Source organism: Manacus candei, unplaced genomic scaffold, assembly GCF_025592945.1.
Source record: "Manacus candei isolate 608988 ecotype Guabito, Panama unplaced genomic scaffold, ASM2559294v1 h1tg000115l, whole genome shotgun sequence".
Taxonomy (NCBI): Eukaryota; Metazoa; Chordata; class Aves; order Passeriformes; family Pipridae; genus Manacus; species Manacus candei.
The window spans coordinates 308,416-324,371 of NW_026138163.1; the positions used below are offsets into that span (position 1 = coordinate 308,416).

A 15,956-nucleotide genomic window follows, 5' to 3' on the forward strand; every position below is an offset into this window, starting at 1 on the left:
AGCATCTCTGCCCCGCTCCACTGGGGCTTTCAGAGAACACAGCTGTGCTGGGAGGATGATTTGCATTCTCCAGGGCAGCTCCCAGCTTGGAAGGACACCTCAGAAAAGAGCCAAGTGTCTTAATGACAGGGTCTGATTGAGGGGAAAAGAGCTCCTTACCCAGGCCCACAGACTTCACTGCCCACACCCCACAGGGCAGAGGACAAGTGGAATGTCTCATTCCCAGGGACACTCCTGCCATAGGGGAATCCCAGGATCAGTGTTGGACTGTGTAGCTTGAACTCCCCTGCCCAGTGAGTCTGACTGAGAGAAGGAGGGAACAACCTCAGGACCAGGGGCAAGCTGAGGAGCAAGGAAATGCACAGGGAGGGTCCAGCTGGGAGAGGCCAGGGCAGAGCCCACTGGGCACTCAGGGCAGCGTCACCCTGAGCCAGCTGTGCCACCTCCCAGACACCAACAGTGCCAGCAAGTTGTTCTCAGCCCTGGGCAGCTCCTCAGAGTTCCCTCTGGAACTCAAACCAGCAGGCATGTGGCTTGAGAGCTTGAGAGAAATCCCTCCTTGGACCTTCCCCTTGAAGTATCCCCTGGAAAATATCCTGGGGTGCTCTGGTTCTGTGAGCAGCCCTGACCCATGAAACTCTCACTCAATAGCAGAAGAAACCTGCCCTGCCCTGCCAGGCTTTGCTCTTTCCACCCCCAGCCTCTGCCCAGCCCTGAGGGAGCTCCCCAGCCCGGCTGAGAGCTGCCCCTGGCAGTGGCAGAGCTCCTGCCCTGGCACAGCCCTGGGCTGCAGGACCCTGCTCTGCAGGACAGCTTGGGGCAGCCTGGGTGGCACAGCCTGGCTTCACAACCCCTCATCCATCCCTGGAAGAAGAGAACCCTGCTGGGATATGCCTGGGATGGTGCAGCAGGGAGTGGGATGTGCCAGCATTAGGAGATCTTTGCACCAACTGCAGACACATTGTCCTTCATGCTGACTCACCGTGAGGGAGCCTGGAAAGATTCCTCCTCCAGTGGATCTTCCTCTCGACTTCCCTCCCAGCCCAGGCTGTGTGCAACCTCTCTCTGCCTTGCTTTTGTGCCCTGGGTGCTGCAGGCAGTGCCCTCAGCCCTGCTGGGCTGTGCAGAGGAGCTGCTCACCAGCAGAGTTGTCTCTTTGAAGCTCTTCTTGCTTGCCAGGAGCTCCCTGTGTGCCAGGAGCCCGGCCCAGCTCAGCAGCACAGCAACAGCCCCAGGTCTTTAATGACCCCCAGAGGGGGTTTGTGTTGTTTACATGAGACTCAGTCCCTGAGAGTCAGTTCAAACAACTTTTCAAGAAGTCAAAGTGAGTTTGAAATACTGAAGTTTCTTGTAGTGCTAATGAGTCTCACTGAGGGACAAGAGTGAGAAAGTGTCCCCAGATTCCAGTTGGAATAGAAAACTGCAGACAGTGATGACAAGGATGGTCAAGCAAGGGAAAGGTGACTCTCATGCTGAATAGACATTGACTTGTTTCCTTAATCCAGAGGACCAAGTCCTGACCCCCAGCCCCTGGGAAGGCAGATGCTGTCCCTGCCTCATTCCTCAGGCACTGGGGCACTGGGATGTGGGATGTGCAACGCCAAGGGCAGGACCATGGGGTGGCACCTGCCAGGCTGCTGAGCAGGGACAAGGAGGCCATGAGGTCCCAGGGCTGCAAGGGCCACTCCCCTCCTCCTGGCATCAGGGACACAGAGAGCAGCCCTGGCCAAAGGCCTGCAGAAGGTGGCTGTGTCAGGACCTTTCAGCTTCTCCCCATCCCTGTCTCCTCTCCAGCCCAGGCTGTCCTACGGTGTCCATGTGTGCTGGTTTAAGAGTTAACCAGCAGGGGAAATGAACTCAACTCAAAGGAGAGATTATAAGTCAGAATAACAAATTACTAAAATAATACAATAAGTACAATCATACAAACAAACAATTGGTCTCAACCCACAAAACCCAAATGTATAACCCAGCACCCTGGGGCATGAACAAAGTGGTGTTCCTTGGGCCCCACTTGAGTCCAAAGTAAAGGGAGAGGGGAAGAACCTGCTGGTGGGAGAGCTGCTGTAGTTAGACCAAAAGTGGTGATTGCAGTCCAATGGTGGTCTCAGTCTGGTTGAGAGCGATGAGCTGTAGCCTTCCTCTGGATCCCAAGAGTGGTTGAAAATGTTCCAAGACTCCAAGATTATATATCCTCCAGTTCAGGCAGGAATGCTCAGTACTTCCCTCAGGGCAGGGAGTTCCACAAAGGGTGTGAGGACAGGAGCATCCTCCTATCTCACAGGCCTCTTAACACCTAGTTTATAGCCTGAGGAGTCAGGCTCTATGGGCAGAGGGTGCGAATAGTCTATTGATAACCCTTTCTGGGAAATGGCATGGAAGGCTATAGAATACACAGTTTTGGGTTACACCCATACCATGATGAACTGGTCTCAGCTGTCTTAACTAGGGCACCAGGGTGACTGATAGTAGCAATGAGAATGTATGATGGCTGCCATGATAACCAACTGTACCAGTGGGAAGTATGATGGTTCCTGTGGTAACTGACCATAGTAATGGGAATGTATGCTGGTTGCCATGGTAACTGACTGTAGCAACGGCAATGTATGCTTGTTACCATGGTAACCAACCATAGCAATGTGACTTTATGATGGTTGCCATGGTAATCGAGCATAGCAATGCGAATCTATGATGGTTGCCATGGTAACAAACCATAGCAATGGAAATGTGTGATGGTTGCCATGGTGACTGTAGCAACGGAAATGATTGATGCTTGTTGTGGTAACCCACCGTAGCAATGGGAATGTATGATGGTTGCCATGGTAACTGACCATAGCAGTGGGAAGTATGATGATTGCCACAGTAACTGACCATAGCAATGGAAATGTGTCGTGGTTGCCATGGTAACTGACTGTAGCAACTGGAATGTATGATGGTTGCCACAGTAACTGACCATAGAAATGGCAATGTATTGTGGTTGCCATGGTAACGGACTGTACCAGTATGTTGTTTGCCATGGTAACTGACTGTAGCAATGGGAATGTATGTTAGTTGCCATGGTAAACAAGCATAGCAACGTGACTGTATGATGGTTTCCATGGTAACTGACCATAGCAATGCTAATGTATGATGGTTGCCATGGTAACCTACTGTAGCAATGGGAATGTATGGTGGTTCCTATGGTAACTGACCGTGGGAATGAGAATGTATGCTGGTTGCCATAGTAACTGACCGCAGCAGTGGGAAATATGATGATTGCCATTGTAACTGACTGTAGCAATGGGAATGTATGCTAGTTGCCATGGTAACTGACCATAGCAACGGGAATGTATGCTGGTTGTCATGGTAACTGATGATAGCAATGGGAATTTATTATGTTGCCATGGTAACCGACTGTAGCAAGATGACTGTATTATGGTTGCCATGGTAACTGACCATAGAAACTGGAATTCACATGATTACCATGCAGAGGGTGACCTTGGCTCCCCCCTTGCACTGCTGCCACGGTGGCAGCCTGAAGGCAGGGCACAGAGGTCCTGCAAGGAGCTGAGTCTCCTGGAGATACCAGACCGTCATGGAGACCCCCCTGTGTCTTCGTGATATGACGTGGTGAAACGACCTTGTCTGGGGTTACGAAGCCCATGGAAGACCCCTTTGCCTGCGTCAAGGGGGCTGAGGGAGCTTGGATACCTCCCTCGTGAGTGCTGGCAGAAAGCCAGCTATCAGCTGCTGCATGCATGAGAAGAAGAAACCTGCTGCCTTAGAAGATACTCCTGCTGTTCAGAGACTGAAAGGGATCTGTCCTTCTTTCCCTCCTGGACTTTTGTTTGGAGAGGAGAAGAGATCTGATCATTGTAAATACATATGTCATGGTAGAGATAGTTTGTGATCATGTGTATAATGTGATATGGTATTTATTTGTACAGTCATTGTAAAATATTCCCTTTCCCCCATTTTGAGTCTGGTGTGTTTTGTCTGGAAAAACCCATCTCACATTAGGTTGAGATGTAGGAGGGGGAATGGAGCTAGGGAATTGGATTTTGGGGCTATCTCAAACCGTGACACTCCCACACAGAGATGTTGGAACTACAGGGGCAAAGGAGTGGAGGGTTCAGTGGTGTGCAGACAGAGGACAGCAGAGAAGAACCCTGGAAGTACTTGAAGAGTCGCTTCAGGGAGAGTCCGATGCTTTTGCCATAGCAGAAAACAGCATGAGAAAGAAAGAATTCATGCCAAGTGCAGCTGGGGAGGTCCAGGTTGGCATGAGGAGAAAAGAATTTCACTCCAAGGGCAGTGCTGTGGTGCAACACATCACCCAGAAGGAGTCTGGATGAGCCCAAGGCTTTGTGTGTGCAGGAAGAGCCAGGGAGGACGCAGAGATGTCAGTGCAGGAAGGTGCCAGCCAGGTGGGGCAGCCGGGGGGATGACGACAGCCTGCAGGGAAAGGGGCAGGGCATGGACACCGTAGGACAGCCTGGGCTGGAGAGGAGACAGGGATGGGGAGAAGCTGAAAGGCCCTGACACAGCCACCTTCTGCAGGCCTTTGGCCAGGGCTGCTGTCTGTGCCCCTGATGCCAGGAGGAGGGGAGTGCCCCTTGCAGCCCTGGGGCCTCATGGCCTCCTTGTCCCTGCTCAGCAGCCTGGCAGGTGCCACCCCATGGTCCTGCCCTTGGCATTGCACATCCCACATCCCAGTGCCCCAGGAAGAGCCCTGAGGAATGAGGTAGGGACAGGATCTGCCTTCCCAGGGGCTGGGGTCAGGGCTTGGTCCTCTGGATTAAGGAAACAAGTCAATGTTTATTCAGCATCAGAGCCACCTTTCCCTTGCTTGTCCATCCTTGTCATCACTGCAGATTTCTGCTCTAACTGGGACATGGGGACATATTCTCAATTGTGTCTCTCAGTGAGACTCATCAACACTACAAGAAACTTCAGTGTTTCAATCTCATTTTGACTTCTTGAAAAGTTGTTTGAACTTCCTCTCAGGGACTGAGTCTCATGTAAACAACATCAAACCCTCCAGGGTGCCATTAAATGCCTGGGGCTGTTGCTGTGCTGCTGAGCTGGGCCGGGCTCCTGGCACACAGGGAGCTCCTGGCAAGCAAGAAGAGCTTCAAAGAGACAGCTCTGCTGGTGAGCAGCTCCTCTGCACAGCCCAGCAGGGCTGAGGGCACTGCCAGGCCAGCTCAGGGACACCAGCAGGGCACAGACAGAGCTTCAAGGGGCTCAGCACTGGCAGGAGGGCTGAGAGCTCCCTGCAGGAGGAATCTTGGCAGGGCTGCACATGGTGAGTCTGTGGTTGCAGGGCAGTGCAGGGGCAGCTCCTGGAGGCATCTCCTAAAGCTGGCCCAGCCCCAGCTGATGGGATGGGTGAGCAGGGGCTGTTTTGGGGCACTTTGGAAGAGCTGTGAAGCAGGGGGTGCAGCCAGGGGTGCCCAGGGCTGTGGGGCAGAGCAGGGTCCTGCAGCCCAGGGTGCTGTGCTGGGCAGGGACTCTGCTGCCTGCCAGGGGCAGCTCTCAGCCAGCCCGGGGAACTGCTGCCAGGGCTGGGGCAGAAGGGCTGTGGGCAAGGAGAAAGCCCTTGTAGGTGAGGGCAGGATCCTTTTGATGACATGGTGTTGCAGGGTCACACCTGCTCACAGCTCCAGATCACTACATGACATTTAATGCAGAATTTTTTGCAAAGCTTACAAAAGACAGGGGCTACAGGGAAGGAATTAGTCCTGAGGTGTGTTTCCTGCTTAGGCATTGTAGCACAGACATTGTTCTCTCAGGTCAGGAGGCTGCACTGAAATTCAAACTGTTTTCCTCTGGGAGATGAACATTTCAGGCAGGATCAGAAATGAGCACAGGACCCTGGGCAGTGCTGAGCCTTCCCTTGGGGGTGGGCACTCTCCTGTCCCAGCCCTTGGCTTCCCTGCAGGAGGGCTCCTATCCTGCTCTGTCCAGCACAGCTGCACCTCTGGGCTGGCACAGGGGACACTTCACAGAGCTGACCTTGGAAACAACATTGTCCTGCTCTCATCACTGCACATGTATTTGGGGGTGTGTTTTTTAATGTTTGTGTGAAATCAAAGTGAATGCAGCACAAGGTAAAGAGCAGGGCAGATGGGAAACAGGCTAAAGAACTCTGCAGCTCTCCTGGCTCTGCTTGAAACCACACAGAGCTGAGCCCTTTTGTCTCTTGTCTTTTCTAAAGATTCTTTACATTTTCAGCAGTAAAAATGAGAATTTTTACTCCTAAAAGGAACACTATGCAGATTTAATGGTGGAACATATCTAACAGAAGAATTATTCTAAAGACAATGGAAACCTCTGTTCTGCAGACCACACTCTTGTGAGTAAGGGGGTCAGAAATGGAGCTTTTCTATTAAAGGTGGGTTACATCTGACATCTCTTGTGATCATCAGAGCTGTCACAAACCAGCTCCATGTCGCCACTGCAGCAGAGCAAAGCTGAGCCCTTGGTAGCACATGGGCAGAATTCTTGCTGTTCACACCACTCTGAGCCAGTATAAGGGAAATACAATTATTTTGGGGGGATTACTATGAAAGACGAAGTATCTTTGTTGAGAGGGGTATCTCCTAATTGTTCCGTGTCTTTTCCTTTTCTGAATAGACTCTGTCCTAAGGATTAGCAAATGTCCAACAGCAGCTCCATGCCCCAGTTTCTCCTCCTGGCATTTGCAGACAGGTGGGAGCTGCAGCTCCTGCACTTCTGGCTCTTCCTGGCCATCTCCCTGGCTGCCCTCCTGGCCAATGGCCTCATCCTCAGCGCCGTAGCCTGTGACCACCACCTGCACACCCCCATGGGCTTCTTCCTGCTCAACCTCTCCCTCACAGACCTGGGCTGCATCTGCACCACTGTCCCCAAAGCCATGCACAATTCCCTCTGGGACACCACGACCATCTCCTACATGGGATGTGCTGCACAGGCCTTTTGCTTTGTCTTCTTCATCTCAGCAGAGTATTTCCTCCTCACCATCATGTGCTACGACCGCTACGTTGCCATCTGCAAACCCCTGCACTACGGGACCCTCCTGGGCAGCAGAGCTTGTGCCCACATGGCAGCAGCTGCCTGGGCCACTGGCTTTCTCTATTCTCTGCTGCACACAGCCAGTACATTTTCCCTACCCCTGTGCCAGGGCAATGCCCTGGGCCAGTTCTTCTGTGAAATCCCACACATCCTCAAGCTCTCCTGCTCACACTCAGGCTACCGCAGGGAAATCTGGCTCATTGTGGTTAGTGTCTGTTTAGGATTCTGTTGTTTTGTTTTCATTATTTTCTCCTATGTGCAGATCTTCAGGGTTGTGCTGAGGATCCCCTCTCAGCAGGGACAGCACAAAGCCTTTTCCACGTGCCTCCCTCACCTGGCCGTGCTCTCCCTGTTCCTAAGCACTGTCATGTTTTCCTACTTGAAGCCCCCCTCCATCTCCTCCCCATCCCTGGATCTGGCACTATCAGTTCTGTACTCGGTGGTGCCTCCAGCACTGAACCCCCTCATCTACAGCCTGAGGAACCAGGAGCTCAAAGCCGCCATGAGAAAAATGATGACTGGATGCTTTTCAGGAGCAATATAATGCCTGTTTTCTGGTGTGTAACATTCAGAATGGGACTCCTTCATGGCCCAGCCTTTCTGCTCAGGTGTTTTGTGGAGGTCATTGGGTTGTTCTTGCAATAATTTTCTGTACAATGAAATATTATTATGCACCTGCCTTCTATTTTCATGTCTACCCACTGAATTTGACCCAGAGATGTAAAAATGATTAACTGCGCTCTCTGACTATTTAAACAAAATAAAGGAACTTGCAGTGCCTTCTTTGTCCAAGACCCTTCTTCTCAGATGTTCCTAAAGGACAGCACACTGCAGGACAGGGTGTATTTGCAAACAGGAAGGGGACAATAATCCCAGCCCAGCAGCACTGCCAGGGAGCAGCAGCGCTTGGTCTTTCCAGAGCTGCTCTCTTGCCACTTCCACACTGTCCTCCTGAGCCCCTTTCTCGCTGTAAGGCCTGAGTGCTCTCTGAGCACAGTCCTGTGGGCTGGAAGCCTTGGAGCACAGGCAGGGACAGGCCCTGGGAACTTGTGAAGCAGAGCTGGGCTCCCTTCCAGCATCTCCAGGATGCTGTGGGATCTTCTGAGGGCAGGGCATCTACTGGGTCACTTCTGCTGTGTCCTTGCTCCAGGGCTGGAACTCTCCTGCAGTGTCACCATGACACTCCTGCTCTCTGCTTTCCAGCACAGAATCCCCCTGCACACACACAAACACACAGGCATGGGAATCTACACACACACTCCTGTTCATCCCTGCACAGACATAACCCAGACAGACTGGCAGGGGAACTCCACACACCATTCCCACATCACAACATGAGAACGGTTAGAAAAACATAAAATATGTCCACCAACCCTCACTGCACTGCAGCATTCACAGGATGTGACACCTGTGTCCACTTTTGAAATGTTACAGCCATTCTACACAGCCTTTATTTCCTGTCAGCTGAGTATTCTATCAGCTGCATTCTAAGATGAAACTCCAGGCACATGAACAGCTGAATTTGTTCCACATTTAAACGCTGCTGCACATTTTTAAATGGAGAAAGGAGGGAAACTGCTCAGTGTTCAAATGAATGAAACACAGTGAGCCACAAAAGGCAAACGTACATAGTGTGCAGCAGCTTTCTGGAGTTACAGATCTGCTCAATTTTTTATGTGGGGCATTCAGAGACCATGATTAAATTTATTAAACTACTCTTGTTCTGCCCCCCCACCCCCTTTTTTTAGAGTGTTTCAATTGCCTTTCCTTTTCCAACAGCTGTGACAACTGTTAAAACAGTCAGTAAAATTAAGTACACTCTATAATCCTTTAGTCAACGTTACATTTTAATCAGAGTTTAAGGAAGATTTCCTGTTATGAATGCACTGATCCTTTTAAAATTATTAAACTGACACATATGTCAAAAGGAGCAGATACATTTATTGCATGTTAGCTCATTAACTATTAGTAATTATTAGTGCTATTGTTTTTGCTGAAAGAGCAAAAATTCAAGACTGCAGCTGGCTTTAAGCTATTGCATTCTCTAACATGCTCTGCCTTAAAATTAAAGCATACCTAGTGATGGTCAGACAGATGTCTCTGCACTCTCAAAATGTTCAGACAATTTTTAGCTTGAATCTTGTCTTTCCTCACCCATAACACAAGAACTGCAGAAACTACAACACCTATTTCGTGTGTCCTTATACTCACATGTGCATATGCAGGTCACAATATACAGTCAAATCACAATTGCTATGGATATTATTAATGTGTCAAACTGTGGGGTTGATTAATTGAGACAGGGAAGCAGATATGTTTCTGAATGTTAGTTCTTTCTCTGCGTTCATTCAATCCCACACGCCTCAAGCCCTGCACTCACACAATATATTGGGAGTGTTTTAAGATGACTTTTAAATGAGCAAAAGAGGAAGGAAAAAATTAGTTTGAATCTTGCACGAAAGCCAAAAAGACATGTCCTGATTTCATTGAAATGCATCCACTCTAAGAGCCTTATCTAAACTAATCCCTCAAATTAGCTGTAAGAAGGTACATTCAAGAAAGCTCCTTCAGGGGAGTTAGGGGGAACAAGGCATCCACCAAAAAAAAATATAAATCACCAACAAAAAAAGCCCAAACTGACACCCTACTTATCGTCTCTACATATTTTATAAAAAAAAAGGCACTGTAGTAAAAGCTGTAGAAACTGCATTCTTACATTTCTGAAGCTCTCTTACACTATACACAGTGCACTGATCTATAAACCATATCTGAACGGGGACCCTCCTCTGTTTATTTTCTGTTATTTACCCCGGAACATCCTAGTGGGTTTTCCCTGTGCCCCCTTCCCAAACTGTGCTCCCCCAGCCAGGCTGTTTGCTCCTTCCCGTCTCATTTCAGCCCCGTGCGATGGCCGCCATTCCCTTTTCCTGCCTGGCTCAATTCCCCCCAGCCCTGCGCTGTGCAGGCAGTGAGGACAGCGAGTGGGCAGCTCCCTCCAGCACACTGTCCCCTCCCGAGCAGCCTCTGCGCCGCTGCGGCCGGGGCGATGCGGTCCCTGCTCTTCCTGGCGGTGCAGGGAGAGCGGCTCCGGCAGGAAAAGTTCTCCCAGTCCATGTGTGCCCAGCCTTGGAACAAAGCCTTGGAAATCTTTGATCCATACACGGGATGACTGGAACCATCACTTACAGCAGGGTTATCTCTACGTGCTGTCTTTATGTGGTCTGACATCTAATGCACGGTTTTTAAAACAAGAGATTAAAGGGGTTGCACTTTTTAGAGGTGCAAAGAACACTCAATTCAACCCTCACAGTTGAATCAATAACACTCCAATAAATACCCACATCAGAAAAGCATCTATTTTAAGTCCTGAAAACCAGACAAAGGACTTTTCACATGGGTGTCCTGTCATCCAGATCTATTAGGGAAGAATTCAATAGAATAAAGAAGTCTAGAAGTGTTCTGTCCAAGATCCAGGTGAGATTCGCTCTCTTCTAACATTTCACTGACCTAGGAAGCAAGAATTTGGTACAGAATTCATACAGGAAAAAATCACATCCTTCCTATGACATCGCCTCTCCCCTATGATGTTACATCCAACATATGACATCACATCTCTCTTGTGATATCACAGCCTTCCTCTGACTTCACAGGTCCCCTATGACATCACATCTCCCCTATGACATCACACCTCACCTGTGACATCACATCCTTCCTATGGCATTATATCCTTCCTGTGACATCACATTTCCCCTATGACATCACATCCATGATATGACATCACATTACTCCTCTGATATCACACCATCCCTGTGATGTCATGTGTCATGTCCTCCCCTGTGACATCACAGCTCCCCTCTGACATCAGATCATTCCTGTGACATCACATCCTCCCGATGATATCACACCTGCCCTGTGACATCATGTCCTTCCTGTGACATCACATCGTCCCTAGGGTGTCACATCCATCATATGACATCACATCTCCCTTGTGATATCAGATCATTCCTGTGATGTCACGTCCTCCCCTGTGACATCACATCTGTCCTGAGACATAACATCCTCCCTGTGACATCACATCTGTCCTGAGACATCACATCTCTCCTATGACATCATATCAGTCCTGTGACATCACATCTTTCATGTGATATCACAGCTCCCCTGTGACGTCACATGCATCATATGACATCACATCTCTCATGTGATAACATATCATCCCTGTGACATCACGTCCTCCCCTCTGACATCACACGTTCCTGTGACAACACACCTCCCTGTGACATCACATCTGTCCAACGATATCACATCCATCATATGACATCACATATATCCCTGTGATATCATATCATCACTGTGATGTCACGTGCTCCCCTGTGACATCACATCGTCCCTGTGACATCACAGCTCCCTATGATAACACATCCACCCTGTGACATCACATTTCCCGTATGACATCACACCCATCATATGACATCACATCTCTCCTGTGATATCAAATAATCCCTGTGACATCACATCCTCCCTTGGGACATCACCTCTCCCCTATGACATCACACGTCCCCATGATATCACAGTTGACCAGTGACATCATACCCTTCCTGTGACGTCACATCTCTTCTGTGATATCATATCATCCCTGTGACATCCCATGCTCACCTGTGACATCAAATCCTCCCTGTGACATCACACCTGCCCTGTGACATCATATCCTTGTTGTGACATCAAGGCTCCTTTATGATGTCACATCCATCATATGACATCACATCTCTCCAGTGATATCATATCATCCCTCTGACATCACACCTGCCCTGTGACAGCCCGTCCTCCCCATGACATCACATTGCCCCGTGACATAACAGTTCCCCTATGACATCACATTTTTCTTTGACATCAAATCTCCCATATGACATCACGTCCATCATATGACATCACATCTTTTCTGTGATATCATAGAATCCCTGTAAATGCATGTGATGTCCCCATGACATCGCATCCTTCCTGTGACATCACATCCTTCCTGTGACATCATGTCCTCCCCGTGACATCACACCTCCTCCTGACATCACATCCATCCTTGTGACATCACAACCATAATATGACATCGCATCTCCCCTATGACATCACACCTCCCCTGTGACATCCAACCTCTACTGTGATATCATATCATGCCTGTGATGTCAGGTCCTCCCCTGTGACATCACATCCTCCCCATGACATTACAGTTCCCCTATGACATCATAGCCTTTCTATGACATCACATCTCCCCTATGATGTCACATCCTTCATATGATATAGAATCATAGAATCATAGAATTGATTGGTTGGAAAAGACCTCCAAGACCATCAAGTCCAACCCCTGAACCATCTCCAATTACTATATCATGGCACTAAGGGCCACATCCAATCTCTTTTTAAAAACCTCCAGGGATGGTGAATCCACCACCTCTCTGGGTAGGCCGTTCCAACGCCTGACAACCCTCTCTGTAAAGAATTTCTTCCTAACATCCAACCTAAACCTCCCCTGGCAGAGCTTGAGCCCATGTCCCCTTGTCCTATTGTTGGTTGCCTGGGAGAAGAGACCAACCCCCGCCTGGCTATGACCTCCCTTCAGGGAGTTGAAGAGTGATGAGGTCGCCTCTAAGCCTTCTCTTCTCCAGACTAAACAACCCCAGCTCCCTCAGCCTCTCCTCATAGGACTTGTGCTCAAGTCCCTTCACCAGCCTCGTTGCTCTTCTCTGGACCCGCTCCAGCACCTCAATATCCTTCCTGAACTGAGGGGTCCAGAGTTGAACACAATACTCAAGGTGTGGCCTCACCAATGCAGAGTACAGGGAAATTGTTGAAGCCAATTGTTGAAGCTGGCAAAAAAGCACTAATTCTTAAGTAGAGATGGATGGACCTCCCCCAGACCAACGCTGGTGGGGAGATCTCTGCTCCAAACTTCCAGGACTGACACCCCAAAAAGGGTTCTGTTGGAAGAACCTGCCCCTGGGAAAGGGGACTGGCCCTTTCTGGTTGAAAGGGATGGACTGACAGTCCTTGAACTCCAGTGGTTGCCTCACCATCAGAGGCTTCATTCGGGGTGGAAGCAGCGGCCGAAGCTCTTCCTGCAGTAGGGGCACTCACAGGGCTTCTATTACCGGTGGGTCCGTTGGTGTCTGGTCAAGTTAGATTTCTGGGTGAAGCTCTTCCCACACTCCCCACACTTGTAGGGCCTCTCCCCACTGTGGATGAGCTGGTGGATGACAAGGCTGGAGTTCTGCTTGAAGCCCTTCCCACAGTAGGTGCAGTGGAAGGCCCACTTCCCTGTATGTGTCTGCTTGTGCTTCAGGAGATATGAGCTGGTCTGAAACCTCTTCCCACAATCCAAGCACTTGTAGGGCCTTTCCCCCGTGTGGATGCGCTGGTGAACATGGAGGGTGGAGCTCTCCCTGAAGCTCTTCCCACATTCCCCACACTTGTAGGGCCGTTCACCAGTGTGGATGCGCCGGTGACTGCGGAGGTTGGAGCTGTCACTGAAGCTCTTCCCACATTCCCTACACGTGTAGGGACGTTCCCCACTGTGGATGTGCTGGTGGCTGAGGAGGTGGGTGCTCTGTCTGAAGTTCTTCCCACATTCCAAGCACCTGAAGGGTTTCTCCCTGCTGGGAGGCTGATCAGGGACCACCAGGTCAGAGCTCCCCCTCAAGCTCCGTACGCCTTCCCGGCACAGGCTGGCTCTTTCCTCCTCAGAGCACCCTGGGTTGGCTTTGGAGCCCCTCCTGCGGGGGGATCTCCGGCCCTTTTCCTCCCCGCTGCCTTCCTGCGCCGGGGAGCCCTTCAAAACGGCCTCTCCCACCAGGGTCTCACGGGGGGATTTGTCCTCCGCGCTCTCCGTCCTCAGCTCGGGGCCTGGGGCAGGAAGCAAGAAGGACAGGCAGGGGATTTGCCTCCGGCCCACAGGGAAGGCCAAGGACATCCCCCCAACTCCGGCCCCGGCAGGACGGCGGCGCCAGCGGGGTTGTCCTGCAGCCGGGGCCATGCTGGGCTGACAGAGCCAGCACAACACCCGCCCAAAGGGACACTGACTTCCTCCTCACCTGCCTGGGGGGCCCAAGGCATCTTCCTCTTCCTCCCAGCCTCCTCCTCCATCCGCCCAAGCTTTGGGAAGGACAAATCCTGATGGGGGGAAAACAAGGGCTGAGCGCGTTGGCTTGGGGGTTCCTCCTGCCCAAGTCCATCTCTAGAACTCACCGGGCATCCTGTGTCCATAAAAACCTCCAAAACACCAAGATTCAGCCCAGAAAAGCACAAACCACCCAGATTCAAGCAAAAAAGCCCTCAGAAATAGCAAGAAGTCCACCACCTTCCAAAAGCTGACATTAAGCCAAACAATACTCTAAAATATGAGGATTACCCAAAAAATATCTCCCAGGAGTTCCCCCTCTCTGGTCTCTCCCCTCTGGGGTTCGGAGGGTCTCCCCTGTCTGTCATGTTGAGGGTCCCACTTAGGGATTCTGGGAGTGTTTGGGGTCCCAAGGGTTCTTTCTCCTGTGACTCTCGCCTTTGGGTGCCGCATACCCAGACATTCCCCCTCTCCAGGTTCTCCACTCTGTTTTTTTAGGGATCCCAGGGGGCCCCACTGTCCAGGTTTGCCCTTCTCTGTGCCGCCCGTTTAAGGCTCCCGGGGGTCCCAGGGCTCCTCTCTCTCCATGCTCCCCCCTCCAGGCTGCCGGGGGTCCCCCAGCTCCGCCATCTCCCCGCTCCGCCCTCCACACTCGGCAGCTCCCGGGCTCCACACCCACCCCCGGCACTCCCGGGGGGCCCCAAACCCGCTGTGTCCCCCCCGCCGGCACCGGGCTGACAATGGAGCCGGCGGGGCCTGACCCAGCAACACCAACCCCCACTGCAGTGGGGGGGACCCGCATCCCCCCACCCACCGCCGGGGCTCTGCCCCCAGCCCAGCCCGGCACCCCCAAAAAACACCTCCTGCCCACCCCCAAGAGCCCCCAAGGGCACAGCCCTGCACAAGGGCCGGCTGTGCCCAAGGCAACCAAACAGCCCCACAGGTGGGGGACACCAGAGGCTGCCCCAGGGCAACGAGAGCAGGGAGTGGATCGGGCCCCCTGACACGTGGGTGGGCTCTGGGTTCAGCCTGACCAGGGGCAATTTGGCACCAACAGCACGGCCCCGACCGCTGGCTCAGCACAGGGGGCCCGAGCTCCCCCCTTTCTCCAGCCTCCACCGCTCTCCAGGGATCAAGTCATGGGGACAACAAGGCACCCCCACTGCACATCCACTCCCACTCTCCCTCCTCCCCATAGCCCCCCTCTCCCACCGCTTTCCTGGGTTGTTCTCCAGTGTGGATGTGCTTGTGCCGGATCAGGTGAGAGCTTCGGCTAAAGCTCTTCCCACACTCCTCACACTTGTAGGGCCTCTCCCCAGTGTGGATGTGCTGGTGGGTGACAAGGTTGGAGTTCCGCTTGAATCCCTTCCCGCAGTCCATGCAGCAGAAGGGCCTCTCATCCGTGTGTGTCTGCTCATGCAGGATGAGATTTGAGCTGGTCCGAAACCTCTTCCCACATTTAAAGCACTTGTAGGGCCGTTCTCCAGTGTGGATGCGACGGTGGGTGCAGAGATTGGAGCTACGGCTGAAGCTCTGCCCACATTCCCTACACGTGTAAGGCCGTTCCCCACTGTGGATGTGCTGGTGTTGGAGTAGGGTGGAGCTACGGTTGAAGCTCTTCCCACATTCCAAGCACCTGAAGGGCTTCTCCGTGCTTAGAGGGTGCTCAGGGACCACCACGTCAGAGCTCCCCCTCAAGCTCAGGCCGCCTTCCCAGCACAGGCTGGCTCTTTCCTCCTCAGAGCACCCTGGGATGGCTTTGGAGCCCCTCCTGCGGGGGGATCTCCGGCCCTTTTCCTCCCCGCTGCCTTCCTGCGCC

At 51.7% G+C, this 15,956-nt stretch overlaps 2 protein-coding genes across 2 annotated transcripts in view; one reads left to right on the forward strand and one right to left on the reverse strand.

Moving 5' to 3' along the window:
• LOC127461900 (zinc finger protein 160-like) overlaps window positions 1-15,956 on the forward strand; it is a 205,553-nt gene that overhangs the window by 20,820 nt on the left and 168,777 nt on the right. The gene's annotated exons all lie outside the window — the stretch shown is intronic.
• LOC127461895 (zinc finger protein 585A-like) overlaps window positions 13,057-15,956 on the reverse strand; it is a 208,402-nt gene continuing 205,502 nt past the window's right edge. The window contains exons 5-7 of the mRNA XM_051770093.1: window positions 15,350-15,773; window positions 14,112-14,190; window positions 13,057-13,923 (exon numbers count right to left, since the gene is read on the reverse strand). Coding sequence (XP_051626053.1) covers window positions 13,169-13,923; window positions 14,112-14,190; window positions 15,350-15,773 — 1,258 coding nt within the window. The 3' untranslated portion in view covers window positions 13,057-13,168. The remainder of the gene's footprint in view (window positions 13,924-14,111; window positions 14,191-15,349; window positions 15,774-15,956) is intronic.